General features: G+C 40.7%; 2 protein-coding genes across 4 annotated transcripts in view; one reads left to right on the forward strand and one right to left on the reverse strand.

Annotated features, from left to right (window-relative positions):
- The window catches only part of BEAN1 (brain expressed associated with NEDD4 1), a 54,523-nt gene extending 41,421 nt beyond the window's left edge, over positions 1 to 13,102 (forward strand). For 2 of the 3 annotated variants that reach the window (XM_040570713.1, XM_040570714.1), the window contains one exon: positions 9,237 to 13,102. In XM_040570713.1, the coding sequence (XP_040426647.1) occupies positions 9,237 to 9,585 (349 nt within the window). In that variant the 3' untranslated portion in view covers positions 9,586 to 13,102. The remainder of the gene's footprint in view (positions 1 to 9,236) is intronic. The other variant, XM_040570715.1, reaches the window with a different exon arrangement.
- LOC121076438 lies at positions 6,268 to 9,225 on the reverse strand. The gene is made up of 2 exons (XM_040570716.1): positions 8,847 to 9,225; positions 6,268 to 8,738 (listed from the first exon to the last, which is right to left on the reverse strand). Exons 1-2 carry the CDS (start codon positions 9,194 to 9,196, stop codon positions 8,345 to 8,347), a joined length of 744 nt encoding a protein of 247 aa, XP_040426650.1. The 5' UTR covers positions 9,197 to 9,225; the 3' UTR covers positions 6,268 to 8,344.
- Positions 13,103 to 14,989: the final 1,887 nt, after the last annotated feature.

The raw sequence follows: 14,989 nt of genomic DNA on the forward strand, positions 1-14,989 counted from the left end.
ATACACAGACCTTGTGTTTTCTCTGTTCTGTACAAGCAACCTTTTATATATTGCAAAGCCAAAACCGATAATAAATAGGCTTTTAGAGATGGTGTAAATACTTTAGCAGAAAGCTCACATGTGAAAAATTATTCTGAGGCTGGCATCTAAATTTGTAGAACTTCACAGAAATCCACTTACAAATTTACACTAGTTTTTGGACCCACACCCACAAGTCTTTACTAATAAAAGTAAACCAGCTGACACCCAAGCAACAACTTGAGTGGGCATTTGGCCAGATTTCTGAGAACAAGCCCAGATTTCTGTGAACAAGCTCTGAGAACATACTTCTTTAGCACACGGGTCTCAAAAGATTGCACCAAAGGTTGCTTCATTTCCACCCTGGAAGAGGCCCAAAGCTGGATTTTCTATCTCTCTGGAGTTTTCTGTTTGGAAGCACATACATGAGTGGTACAGGATAGCACTGGATGATCTCTGCTTTCCTGTGAATTCTCCAACTACTTCTGTCATAAGCCTGGCAGAAGCCAACTGTCTTGTGTCTCACCTTGTTCTACAAAACTATTCTGGGCTGTCAATACTAGGATCAGAGAGACAGAAAGGTGCCCAAACCACTGCCTCCTCAAGGTTCACCGCTGAGCTGAGGGACCAAGATCTGACTCTGGATACAGAGAGCAAGCACTGCTCATCCCATCACTTGACAACAGTGCATCACAGGTCACAAGTAAAGATGACCTTTTATTGTTAACGATTCTTTCCACTTTCTTACTGCTACCATAGTTAAATGTTTTAGAAAAAAAAAAGTAGTTTTGGCAAATCAACAAAATCTTATTAGATTTTACATCTTAGCAACACAATTCAGAGAAAACTTCAGGAAGAGTAGAGCTTAGCAGATGGCTGAAAGCAAAGCTATGTAAAAAGACATTTAAACTTACTATTAATACATTTTACATCCCATTGTAACTTTCTCCTCAGAAAAGCACTACATGAATACATTGTATTATGCAGGAGCCTGGTAAATTTCTGTACAGCTGTCTCTACACAGTCCTCCATGGCATAAAACTCAAGTGTGTATTTTCTAATTAGTAGGGCATTAGTAGCGCTGTGGAGAGTATTTGGACTGATGGGTCCTAACAGCAGGAACTGGCTGTCAGATGCAGCCTTGAAGCATAAACAAGACATGCTTGACCTTGTGCATTTGAAATATTAAGTCCTCAGGATCGGTCCTATTACGGATTATAGCATTTTGAATTTTACATTAATGAAATGTAGCACTGACTAAGTTAATGTAATTCCTACTTCTAATTCATGCAGTGCAATATGTAATTTAAAGCTAAAATAGCATACCCAAAAGCTAATAATCCAACTGTAGCATAAACAAGAGCAAGAGATGAAGAGCAGCAAGGGAGGCAACTCCCTTGGCAAGTACCTCTCAACACGCATTTGGAGTGAAAGATTTCAGTGAGTGAAAACTAGGTGTTTTAAAGATGGTCTGCAAGAGGCAACAGCACTACATCACTGCACAGCAGGTGTTGCAGAGGTAAGCATTCTTGAATGTACCATTTTTACTAAAACCATACTTTGAGTTGACTTCAGTAGAAATTTTACCATCTTACCAAATCATTATCTTACACATCCTAAACACTTTTTTGAGAAGTTGCTGGGGATAGTACCTTTATAAAGCTCGTGCTCACTGTGCCCAGAGTTCAGTGCAACATACACATTTCTAATGAGCTTTCCTAATTATAGTTATATACATGTATTAAGAAAGTTGTTTAAAAATAATTTTAGCTTCCATGTTTTAAGTGGCTGGAAATACAATACCAATCAAGGATCAAGCAAATTAAGAATATCTGCATTTTCTTGATGAGTCGCTCTGAAATTCTAACAATGAGGAGATTTGAGGTTCCCTTCGGGAAAGGAATTTTATCAACTCCTCACCTTTTGGCCAGATGAAAAGCACTTCACCCTAGTTGACTAAGTGCTTTTTCACTCCCTAGAGATCAGCTAGTAATGGTATGTACAAAGCTTTAGGCAACCAAGGCTCTCACCTTTTTCATCTGTGACTCATGACTGTCTAATACAGTAATAGCACTGAGGAACAACTCTTGAGCAAGATGGAGGGATTTAGCTTCAGGAATAGCTTTAATGGAAGCCACACAAGTCCTCTCCATATTTCACACTGAAATGCGTTCCGCAGGGCATGCTATGATAAAACTTGTTAGTCACTCATTATCCTAGTATGCACACTAGAACACTTTTTTTTCTCCCCTTTGTTTTTTGGTTGGGTTTTGTTCCATTTTTAAATAAGCTTACTACACCACATCTGATCATCTTGCCCAATCTATAGATAGGATCAATTTTAAAGAGAAGTGTGTTATTCAGGCTTAATAAATTCCAGTACTCTTAATACTTCTGTCCAGTCAGCATTGTTTAACTGGCAAATCCATTTAAAATTACTTTCAACTAGCAAAAGAAAATGTTCACATCTTCAAGACAGATCTTAGTTTTCCTCGAAATATGAAGCCAAAAAAACAACACCAAACTACTTCAGCTACTTTGTTTCCTAAGATATCCTTTTCCATCCCCAATTTCTGAGGAAGCAAGTTAGCTGTACCTGAGACAAGAAAGCTTGAACCAACTTCCAGAGATTTTCTTGAAAGAAGTAATTAGGCTTGCAGGAAATGAGCACAAAAACTTGCTGTGTTGGGCTGTATTCCCTTGCCAAGGCCCCTTTCCCCTCACTGAAACTTTCAGTCAGTAAACTAAAAAATATCATTGGAAATATGACACGAAATCCACTGGCAATCACGACATAAGATAAAACTCGATTCTTTCACCTCCAAATTCTGAATGAGACCCTCAAAAGCCCTTCCTTTCACATTCTAGTTAGTGCTCTTCCTAGCTAATATTAGATATAGAAACAAGGTAATTGCTTTTTGATTAGTTGGTCACTATTTGCTGTGAAGAGATTTTAATGACACATATCAAGGCCCACTGGGTGACCCTGAGAGGTCAGTGTGCAAGCCACATCCCAACAAGTGTGCCTGCACTAATCCTGCAGATGCCTTTGGGAGCTCTGTGAAAGGAGCCCTGCCCTGGCTAGGTGCTCAGCTCATGTGCATGCCACCAGACAAGGGCAGCTCTATCAATTCATACCTGCTGTGTTGGCAGTTTTCTCCCTCCAACTGCTTTCATCTCACTTCCCTGCTACAAATCATCCTCCAGGTAACCATTACCGTCAGAGCAACGTAGGCTCAAAAAGATCTTCTGCAATTACACGGTCCCATCCCTGCTGCTGCAAGTAATCACTCTTAACAGACAGTTAGCTATCCCATAACACAGTCTGCAGGGATCTTTTTTCCCCATTATACTCATTCCAGAATACCTACAGACAGACCTAATTTTAACTATTATGGCAAACGTATTTCCAGCTTAAATTTGTTTACGGACATGTTATGAGCTTCCTTTTGTGTCATTTCCCTTCCTCTAAGATGCCCGTGCCTTTCTGTTAGCTTGCTTGTTTTATTTGTAGTCAAAAATCATCTCGCACCTCTGCCTGCACGTCGTGAGGCTACGGCACAAAGCGTTTTTAGCTTTCTGTCATCAAACGTATCTGTTAGGCCACTGTATCATCTGACCAGCCCTTCTCTACACCTGTCCCAGTTTCATTCTGGAAGTGCAAGCTATTGCTGCATAAAAACACCCTGCAGCACTGAAGGCAGAAAAACCTGATAAAAGATAAGCACCAAGCATTTCTAACCAGAAACTTACTGTGCCATGCAGATCAATCACAATACTTAAAGCTCTTAAGCTAGTACTGAAAAAAGAGTATTTTTCTCTCGTTTCTCACTAGTTACACTTTCTGTTCTATATCGCAGATAGTATTTCCTTTACCTGCTCAGAAATCTTTCCTAGAATAATTAAAATAAAGCCCTTTCTAGGAATATGATCCTAAAACACATCATGTGGCAAACATCCCCAAATATCAGCAGATTCTAAGCACTTCTGCTGACACAGAAATGAGTACTGTTGTTTAGAAATGTAGTTGTGGCTTAACTCCACGGTACAGGAGGCTATAAGAGATTATTTTAAAACAAATTTGTCTTCACTGATCATTATTACAGTGCCCATAGCTTAATTGTATAATAGTTCCCTTTTTTAAATAACCATATTTCATACACAATGAGAAACATTCTTTTTTTGACAAAACCTTCCCAGAAAAAACTCCAGTGACTTCATTGGATCATTCCGTCAGGGCCCTGCCTGACATGGCGGTCTGTCATCCATGAGTGTTACACGCCTGTTACCCCTCACCACCAGAATTTGGGATCAGCCATAGTAAAAATTCTCATGTAATATTACCCAGGCCCAGAGACAGATGGGTTTTTATTTCATATGAACACAGTAACTAGGAGGACAGAAACAGGAGGTGCTACTTAACTACACAGGCTTATTCTTGCACTATCATTCTGCTAATTACTAAGCTCCAACAGTCTGGGGTACTTTTTGTAATAAAGAAATACATTTTGGCTCTTCATCCTAAGTCACTGTTCAAGAATTAAAAGTGAATGATTGAGACAGACAGTAACATGAATGGATTGCTACTGTATGAAAATATTAAACTAACGCTCAATAAATCACTAACAAAGCATGCAGAAGTTAAAATACAGTTAGTAAATGCACCTAATATCTCTCATGGAAACTGCTGATATCAAAAATAAACCTAAGAAAATATGCTGCCTCATGACATATGTCACTGTAAGAGTAGTTCTGCTAAAATGGTAATGTTTTCTCTCGGTAGTTACAGATAACCAAAACATAAGTATTATCTAAGAAAAAACACTGACATTTCCAGGCTTCTGTCCTACAAACCCAGCTGTTGGCAGGCTGCGGGATCAGAGATAGCATCATCTGTTGAACTACTTACATTGTTATCGAACACATCCAACACATTGCTTTGATTCTCCTTTAAATAGTTACAGAACATTTGTTCTAATTTCAGCTTTTCTTTCTCAGGCAACACCATCACATAAACATCCTTTGTGGTGTTTTATCATAGTTTAAACCTGTCAGCACATGCATTTTCCAGGAAAAGATTAGTGTTTACCATTATTAAAAGACAGTAGGTCATCAATAAAATGGAAACAATGCAGGAGCAATTTTCATGGACTCACAACATATACCAGATGAATGAAGTAAACAAAAAGACATCTATTTCACACAGAAGAATTTTTCATTCCCCTGATTTGTCTTTTATTCACTAGCTACTGTCTGCAACTCAAAAAATTCCGTAAGTAGAAACTCCTTCTTTCCCCAGACAGTAGGTCATAATTTATGAATGACAGCTAGTTAAATAAGCTCTTTTGTGTTTCCTTAGCAACAAACCCATCCTAATTCTTACTGCAATGAGACCTGACAAATTCATGAAGTTATTTCACTCCCTCCAAACATTCCGAGTCAACAAGGTCAGCCTGAAGATCTGCTGGATTTTTTAAGTAACATTCTTCTCTTTGCGGGTCATATTTACATGCAACATGATGGCATTAACAGATATCAGTCTTCCTTCCCTTTCCTAGAATAGTTATCCCTTAAAAATTCAATAGCATAGTCTGCGATGACAATTAAGTTATTTTGACAGGAAACAAGGCAAACAAATATAGACAACAAAACACCTCCATGTCAGTAACCCCTTCCTCCTCACGACTAAAAAATAATAAAGTGAATTCACCACAAGTACTGTAACCAAGGAGGTTTTTTAAGATTCAAAAAAGAGATGGATGATATTCACAAGATGCAGTGCAACAAGCTCCTGTGGTCCATTGCTAAGTTACAGTAACGTAATACTTTCCAAAAACATTTTTGTTGTTGTTTAAAAGGAGCTTCCTTGTGACTGCTGTACTGAACATCAAGCATTAGCTAGTTTCTACGTGTACAATAACTCTGCAGAACTGAATCTCAGATAAAACATAACAATCATCATATTTTTGCAAGAGGTCTAGTCACCTCTTCCTCTCAAACATGACACTTAATTTTTAAGACAGCCGTGAGGATTTAGTCTAGTATCACTCACATCTGTACGTGGCAATCAACTGCAAGAAATGATTGCTATTAGAATTTTTATAAGTGATCCTTTAAATCTTTTGAGGAATGATTTTTCCAACCATTAACATACGTGGACAGTGAGTACCTATGGAATTGTGTATTACTTCTTATAATACATTCTTAGAATCCCCTAATAATAAAAGATCGGGTAAAGACCAGCTTACATATTATGGACTCTGAAGGAGAGAATGATCTGTATATATAGCCATGAAGGTGTTAAAAAGTTACTTATTTGAAAAATCTGTGTTCCTTACTTATAAGACTTTTAGGATGTAAACTTAACTGCCAGAAATGATGAGGGAGAGCATTACTTGCATTGGAGTCCGGAGAAAAAGGTTTATTTTTTATCCATCACGTATATTATGAAAAAATACCCTAACACTAATATATTGATATTTAGAATAAAACACCAACATGCCAGGTCTTGAACTCCGTAATTTCCTAGCCATGTCTTGATGCTTAAAAGCCTCCTTCACAAAAGGCCATTTTGCTATTTATTGCACCAAGCATTTTAGCAGCACCATGCAGATGACCAGGTAAGAGCAGTAAGCAGAAGGTTCATACTGTGCCCATTTCTCCTTTAAGCCAGTGGCAGATTTCCCTTGTGCTGGGCCTGGGCCAGAATCAGGAGACAGACAAATTTCTTCCCTCTTGTGTCTCAGAAAAGGGATGCCAGAGTTTCCACCTTGGAACTCACATTCCTGTGGGCTTTCCAAAACCAAAATTCTTTTCCCTCTTTTGCTATGGTAACAGGACCCAGTAGTGCTCTTCATTAGCCTGATTAAGTCAGTCAAAACTAGTGGAAAGATTTCAAATAAATTCACTGGGCTTTAGGTCAGTAAAACAGAAATTAAGTAAAGATGCAGTTCAGAGTAAGTAATTCTGCAAAGAGTGGCTTTTCCTTTACTCTGAGTTTGTGAAGAATTGAGTTTGGGGCATCAGCTCCTCAGTCTTTGACTGAAGTAAAAGAGTAACAGGTACGCTTGAAAGTTTCAGTGTGCTTAGCTGGTGAGGGACTCAAATCTTTTCCATGCGCTACATAAAAACAATTTAACCTTCTACCTGCTGAGATTTGATTTTGAAGTATCTAGCCACCTTAGGGTCTTCAGAGCAGAGTTACAGTTTGAAATACCATGAGAATTTTAAATCTGGATTTAAAACCATTGTCCCCACAAACATAAAAATAAGATTGGGGAGGAGGTAGTTTAAAAACGATTCTGGATATTCAGGCTATTTAGTAACCTAGTGCTAAGATTTCCCTTTCTTACCCAAAGATTTCTCTCCCTGCCCCCAAAACCACTTTCATCAACCACACTGGGAACAATACCATCAAAAACAACAGGAGCACTCTGAGGGAGAGGTATGAACGAGTGCCGCAGGACCGAGTGTTTTTCTAAAGCAGGGCCTCCATGGTTGATTTCAGTAGATTTGAGCTCTCTGCAACTGATGAGAGCTGCCCTGTTACAAGTCACTTACAATCTGCAAGTATGGTTTATTAGCTTGGGTTTAGCCTGGCAGTAATGCAATTACAGGGGGCAGAATGACTGCCTGCAGTCTACTGGTAAGACATATGCTAAATATCCCATCTTGCAGGAAGTATCCTAGATCTTAATAGCTCTGCAGTTAGTGTGGTTGAGGAAATGGATTCTTAATTTGCCTGGCTCCAGCAGAACTGTTTTTCAGGTCAGCTGACTGGGAAAAGGTTTTGTGTTTTTCCAGTGGTAGTTTTTTGTTTGGTTTTGTGTGCGTGTATTCTCTCAGAACATGCGTATGTCCTCTTCAGAATCCAATTAAAAGTGATCATGAAAATTGTAAACAAGGCAGCCATAAATAAAGCAGGTCCAGCATTTAGGAACACGATGTTATGCTTCTTCCTCACTTTTGCCTGCATAGCTAGTGAGCTCAGAGCACAGGACACCCCTTCAGACCACCAGACCTGGGCTAGTTGGGTAGCAGAGGCAGCTCTATTTCGCAGACAAGCAGGTGATGCTAGGGTAGCCAGGTAGCGGAGCACCCAGATAACAAACCAGCATCACCGGTTCTGGCTGAGCACCAAGCCTGCCTGGCTCCTGTGGGGCCACAGCACAATTTGCACGGAGGGCTGAGCAGCGCCAGCGCAGTATGGTGCTCACGTTGGCTGGGACCATTCCCAGCCCCCTCCTGCACCATAGGACATGGGAAAACACAAGCACTAAGACACACTGGTCCATCCTGGCTCATTATTTTTCCCTCTCAGGCCTCGCTAGGCTGCACAGCCCATGCTCCAATCCTGATCTGCCTGTCTGCATTCGCCCCAGGGCAGCCAGGGCTGAGCACTGTGGTGGAGCGAGGAGGCAGTAGCTCCCTGGCTCTCGCTTGGTGCCACTGACAGAAGCACAAAGCCTGGGCAGACATGAGCTGGCTCCTCGTGGAAATCCCGCAGATCAATCTTTCTTGCTTTCCTCCTATCTGAGAGGAACATGATGAGGAGTCTGCTGAGTCTCAGAATGGCCAGCATGAGTCTGTCAAGATTATTCATCACAGTTCTGCACCTCCGCAAGCAATCCTGCTGTCCCTGCAAGCACAGATCTGCCATCCAGACAGCCCACCGCACATAACGGCTGGCTGAGCACAGCGAGGAAGGATGTCCCAGAGACCTGCGAGTCAGGAAGACAGGATTTGATGTGATATTCCATCTAAGGCTCTCCATACCTATCTTTCGTAAAAACAGCACCACCACTTCTTTTGCCTCCCCCATTTCTGACCTTGCCAGACACAAAGAGCGGAGATGGGGACTGCATCCCGCTGTGCGCACCGGCAGCGACTGGTGCCAGCAGCGTGCTCCCCTGGCTCCCACATAAGCAGCAGCAAGGCTCATCCCCCAGCGTGTTGCTACCGCGGCTGCGGTTCCTGCAGAAGGATGGGGGGCTGAGCCGTCACTGAGACCTCTGGCATTATCTTCAGGTACTGGGAGATGTGCTTTTAAGTCTGGTGCTCTCAGTGTCTCACATGGCAAGGGCAAGCAAGGCTGTGGGCTGAGGAACAAAACACCAGATGATCCTTTTCTTCTCACTTCACCTGCCCCTGTTATGCTGAAAATGATGTACTGTGGCATTTTTCACAGGAATCTAATGAAAAATTTGTTTGTCTTGCAGCTACGATGAATGCGTGGGGCCAGGAGCAACACAAATGTATATTCCCACAGATGATCCCCCCCCCTATTCTCTTACGGACCCCTGTCAAGGAAATGAAATATCTATAAACATTAGCCTTGAAGAGGAAGAAGCATCTGGGACTACAGGACAGGCTGCAAATTACGCAGTCAGGCTGCAGGACTTGCAGCAGCCCATTTCATCCATCTCTTTGTCGTCTCTCACTCTGGAGGCTGCTCCTCTGTACGAAACAGTGGTGTGCGAACAGAACATCCCCATCCCACTGGTTCCAGTGGAAGTACTGAAAAATTCTCCCACTGACTATCAGACCGTTCTGAACCAAATCATGTGAATGAAAGTGGCTTTTTCCTTCCATCTTTCTGAAGAACTCAGGCTGCGAAAAAAAACATTTAAATGGAAGAATAAAACCTCTGAAAGTTTTACCTATTTTATATCTTTAAAAAGGGATGTAATGGGATTGCTTTTTTATTTTTTACAGTGAATTTTGAAAGTTTACCTAAAGTTCCCTCTTTGTGCTTCAAAGTGTTCCATGGCATCACACAGCATAAAAAAGCAGCAGTGACAAGCAGCGCATCCGACCTTTTGAAGCATTTCCAATGACACTGAAATTAGCCTCTCGGTGTAGATATATGTTATCCAGTCAAGCTAACTTGTTGATTTTATGATACTTCGCATGCTGTAGAGCAGAAGGAAAAAGAAGAGTATTTTGTTGTCTTTGTAGGTGTCATTAGTACATTTCATTCAATGTCTTGGCAACAAAGCATTTTTTAAAAAATTCTTTGTCTAAATATGTATTTCAGTAGACAGAGACAGAACACTGCCTGCAAAACATGATTAGCAGTACTGCATAGGAGCCAAACAAAAAGAAGCAGAGTATTTTGATACATTTTTCCTTCAGAAAGCCTGGCCAGTACCAAAGCCTGCTGTAAATGGGCAAGCGATGGACAGGTGGCAATGGATCCTCACACACCAATTGGCTTTACCCACCAAGTTGTGCTCCAGCTGTGTGCAGCCTGGGAACTGGGCACCCTTCACAGGGACTTGATGTAGCTAAGGAAAGGCAGCATCTGGAAGCCCAAAAGATGCTTCGTGACAATTCCCATCATGCACGACTACATTTTCAGGCACTAACTCATTCTTCAGTTAGGAGCCTGTAGCACTAAAAAAAGGACCTTGACCTCTAGAAATTGAGCAAGTGGGATGTACATAATAGATGCTGCACTCAGCAGTCACAATAACAGAGATTCTCACTTTGTACAGAAACTTTTTCTGTTAGACACAATCCTCTTCACTGAGATTTTGCTACTCATAAACCTAGTCTCTGTTCATAGACCTGGACTTCTCACACATCCATTTGATGAATGCACAGAAGTTGCAGATGCATGCTGGCAGGAACAACAGAAAGAACTGCAGGCATGAGTTTAATCTTGCACGGTACACAGGCATCCTGTCTACATTTAAGGACTAAGCTGTGTCTTCAACCAGCACTAGTTAGCAGAGCTATCAGGGGCTCATCTCCATTAAATCTTTTACGGGTATTTTCACTGAAAAAAAATGTTTAACTTTTACACTGATAAAATGGACTTCAGTTTGTTACCCCCAATGAAGGAAAAGTTAAAAGGAGCATGGTACATGTACAACTGTGTTTAAAAGGAAGCATCATTCCAATTATGAAAACTGCACTTAGATTTTCTGTAAATACAAAATAATTTTCAACAGTAATCATTCCTCAACACTCCAAAGATCGACATAAATATAATTAATACTTAGATGGGAAGTAATTACATGATTCTTACTGCTCTATGAATTATATCATTGCTGAGTCATGTGCAATGATAGGGTAAGGTAAGTACGTATTTTTTGCTAAGCTGATAAGAGTAAATCTGTATTTTGCTAAAACAACAGAAATCATTTGCAGTTCTCCAAAATTTTCAACATACTATACCCAAAACAACAAAAATTCACCATTTTGCGTTGCAAAACATACTGGCAGGTATTGCCAGAATCTAGGCTAAATTATTCAGCATTCGTACTTTTACCGGACAGAACCATTCTTCTGTATAAAGTACTACCGGAAATAGTTGTGTGGCATGCAAAATACCCTGCAATCAGAGAGACAAAACTCTACACCATTACGGACAGAAAAGAAAATCAACATAGAAGGCTACCAGTCAGTTCTATTGGCAGGAAAATAAAAAGTGAAGGAAGGTGCAGAGGTTTATTTATGCAGAATACCACATGCTTCCATAATTGTCTTCCTGCAGCTCTTGGAGACCTGCCTAGAACAGGGTAAGACACTGGGACCAGACCATGCCCACTTCAGGCTGCTGGCAGGGACTAAAGAAGGAATTAATTAATATTAGAAAGCAAATGTGACTTTTTTTTAAAAAACAAAAACAAAAACTGTCTCTTCCACCTGTACAGCAAACCTGACGGTACTTCCGAAGACAAGCAGAGGGCTTTTCATGTCTGACAATCAAGCCTCTAAAGCCTCTACTCTGTTACAAATGCTTACATTTTCTATGTATTCTGGGAAATGCTTCTAGCTGTTTGGCTTTACACCTGACCGAGATTTCAGGCCCTTCCGCTATCTAAATGTGGAAAGAAAAAAAAAAAAAGATTTTTAAAAACAAGCTGATTTTAAGCAGGGTTCTGATAAAAATGGGAGAGTTGCATTTTACCTCATGACAGAAATGCTTCACTAAAATTTAGTAAACTAATCCAAGTCTTCTTGATTTGAACACAGTTAAGACATCCTCAGTATTGCGATCTGGATCGCATGTAGCAGCATTACTGACAAATAGCCATCTACTCCCTCTTGTGGAACACTGCTTTAGAAAGTCATCTAGTCGGCACACCACTACACCCAGGTCACAGCGGGACTCATCCAGCCAGACAATCCCAGCTTCTTTGTCACAGGGATGCGGAAGCCAACCAGAACACACTTCCATTACATCGCACTTTCCTAAGTTAGCACTAAATGCACACATTCCATCATTGATTATCAACTAACATCTTTAAAAAAAATTGTGAATTCAAGATACAATGTGATACCTTAGCAAGACCACTTGCAAAAATAACTTAGAATTTTCTAGTCTTGATAATCTTTTTAACTATGTTATATCCAACGAAGTTGAGAGAAAAAGCTTACAAATCCAAACCATACGCCTCTGCAAACAGACAATACCATAAACAGCATCTTCTAAATTTAATGGAAGGTGAGTTATACTCTTGAGAAATTCACATCCTCTTCTTAGATTTTATCCTCAACTCTGGCATCATTTTAATGGCAATCCTAAAAACAAGCTGAATGCAGGCCTTTCATCTATTACATGGTTAATGTGAGAAAGAAAACTGTTTGGATGTACTGTTTCTTGATACTTGATAACAATGCTGTATTTCTATACTCATCTGTTTTGCTTCGATTTTTAGTATATGGCTCTTTACAGACAACCTTTAGTAAAGAATATACACACATTTGATACAGCTTCTGTGATTTTTATTGCACCACTATCACACTGGGACTAGCCACAGCCCATCGATAAGGCAACTAAGCACCACTGTGCTTCAGCCACTTGCACGGGGATTTCACGTTTGTCAGAAGCTGCAGGAAGGAGCGGCCACCGACACAGTTCTGTGGGGCACTCAGGGCTCCCCTGCTCCAGGAGACAAGGCTGTGTGTGCACAAGCACAAGCAGAAAGGGGGACGAGCCTGCAATAGCACAGCAGAGAAAGTTGTTGCCTTTGAGTGAGATGCTCCCAGGCATTTCAAGAAGCATCACAAACATCCATACGTACCTCAGAAAATTACTAAGGTCAGGAGGCTGTAAAATGTCAACATATCACTGGGAAAAGAAGAGGAAAAGCCACGAAATAACAGGCCAATGTTTCTGGAAAGTTTTAAACCGATCATTATTAAGCACAGCAAGGTAAGTAACCACATCAAACCTACCTAACTGGTCATGGTACAGTCTGACAAAAAATTCCCCCCTCAATCTAGAGAAATACGCTCTGCAAAAAACTATAATCACAGACTCTCTTAAATTAAAGTTATCATACAAGCAAGTATTTATCCTTTTGCTCCGCTCACAGTAGTGTATGTTTGAACACTGGCTACTGAACTCATAAGCATACGATAAATTCACAGCTTGGATTTCAGACAGCTCCATATGCATATATATTTTCTCACTTCCCTTAAAGCAAGAAAAAGTTACAAGCAAAACAAATACAAATGAAGCTGTAAAAAATAAGATTATTTCGTCATAGCTTTACTCCTATCATGGATCTTACATTTTTTCAAGAGAATAAAATCAGTAACAAGCAAAATTAAGACACCCACCCAGAAAAGAACAAAACTTATTCACAAAACATTTCAAAGTTCCCATTGAAGGAGGAGCAAAATGACAGACCTCATAGCTCGGGGAACTGCAGCCTGACTTTCAGGCACCTGAGTCATGAGCAAGTACCCTAACCTGCTGGCAGTGACGGCATCGGCACCACTCACATAGCGGGGAAGTGATCAAGCTGTCCTTTCAGAAAACAGGCTTTTGAAGTATTAGGACCTTCAAGACATCTTTGGAGGCTATGCTAGGAAATGAATTCAGAGAAAAACAATGCACTGACAACTAGATAGATGAGACAACTCAGTACTTACTATATTAAGTAAATATGCAAGAATGCTGTACTGAAAAGCGAAACAACAAAAAAACAGCAACAAAACAAGATTCCCTGTATAGTCCTTTTAAAATGCACCAGACTAACAAAATGCAACTACTCCATATGTGAAACAGAACTGCAAAGATTAAAGAATTCAAGCCCCCCCATGGGAGCAGGTGTGCAGAAACACAAAATCAGACCCGCTCATTTGGGTCAATAAAGTTTTGCATATGGCAAGAAGAGAGCTGAGCTGCCTGCAGGCACCCTACTAATAGCACAGCCAAGCTTGTCTGTCTATGCATGCACATATGGCAGGGGAGGAAACTCAGACATTGCAGCAGATGGCCAGATGGCCTCATTTTAACATGTGGTGGTAGTAGGGGGATTTTTCCCCTCTTCCCTCTTGGCTAAATCAGCAATTTTTATATAGCAATTATCGGTACACAAATACTGCAAAAGTATTACCTAATGACATTTCACTTGGAATGACGATCAAAAGCATATGTTTTTGTGAAAGCCCTCTTGCCTAAAAAGTCAGAGAGAAAACCAGTTTATTTGCAACACTGCACAGTCACTTTCAGCAAGACAAGAAATAGAGGGACTACGGTCAAGTTAGCCAGAGATTTCCCTTAATCACGAGAAGCCAGGCATTCCCAGTGGTTAACGGTATGACTGATATTTATCTAAAATCTATCGAGTAATGAAAACAATCTATAATAAGATGAGTCATTAAAAAAACATGAAGTCAAATTCACACTCGCAGCAACTCAGGTCAGCGGAGACACAGCTAAAGACACCAGCCCAGCTGGTCTACAACAGAAATTAAGGTCATGGGAGGCCCATGCGGGCACTAATTTATGAAATCACACAGGCATGCAGCATTGTGGCAGCCATAACAAGTGATTGTAAAATCCAAATTCCAAAAACCAAGATGAGCGAAGTTTTTTGGATCAAAGACAGGCTTGTTTCCCAGCTGCTGGACCTCCATCTCCAGCCCACCCCAGGAACCTTTCCAGCCGTGGCAGCAGAAGACACAAGCCATTTAGCTGAGGAATTTTGAGACTGCGTGCAAAGGGCAC

The sequence above is a fragment of the Cygnus olor genome, chromosome 12 (assembly GCF_009769625.2).
Source record: "Cygnus olor isolate bCygOlo1 chromosome 12, bCygOlo1.pri.v2, whole genome shotgun sequence".
NCBI classification, from domain to species: Eukaryota; Metazoa; Chordata; class Aves; order Anseriformes; family Anatidae; genus Cygnus; species Cygnus olor.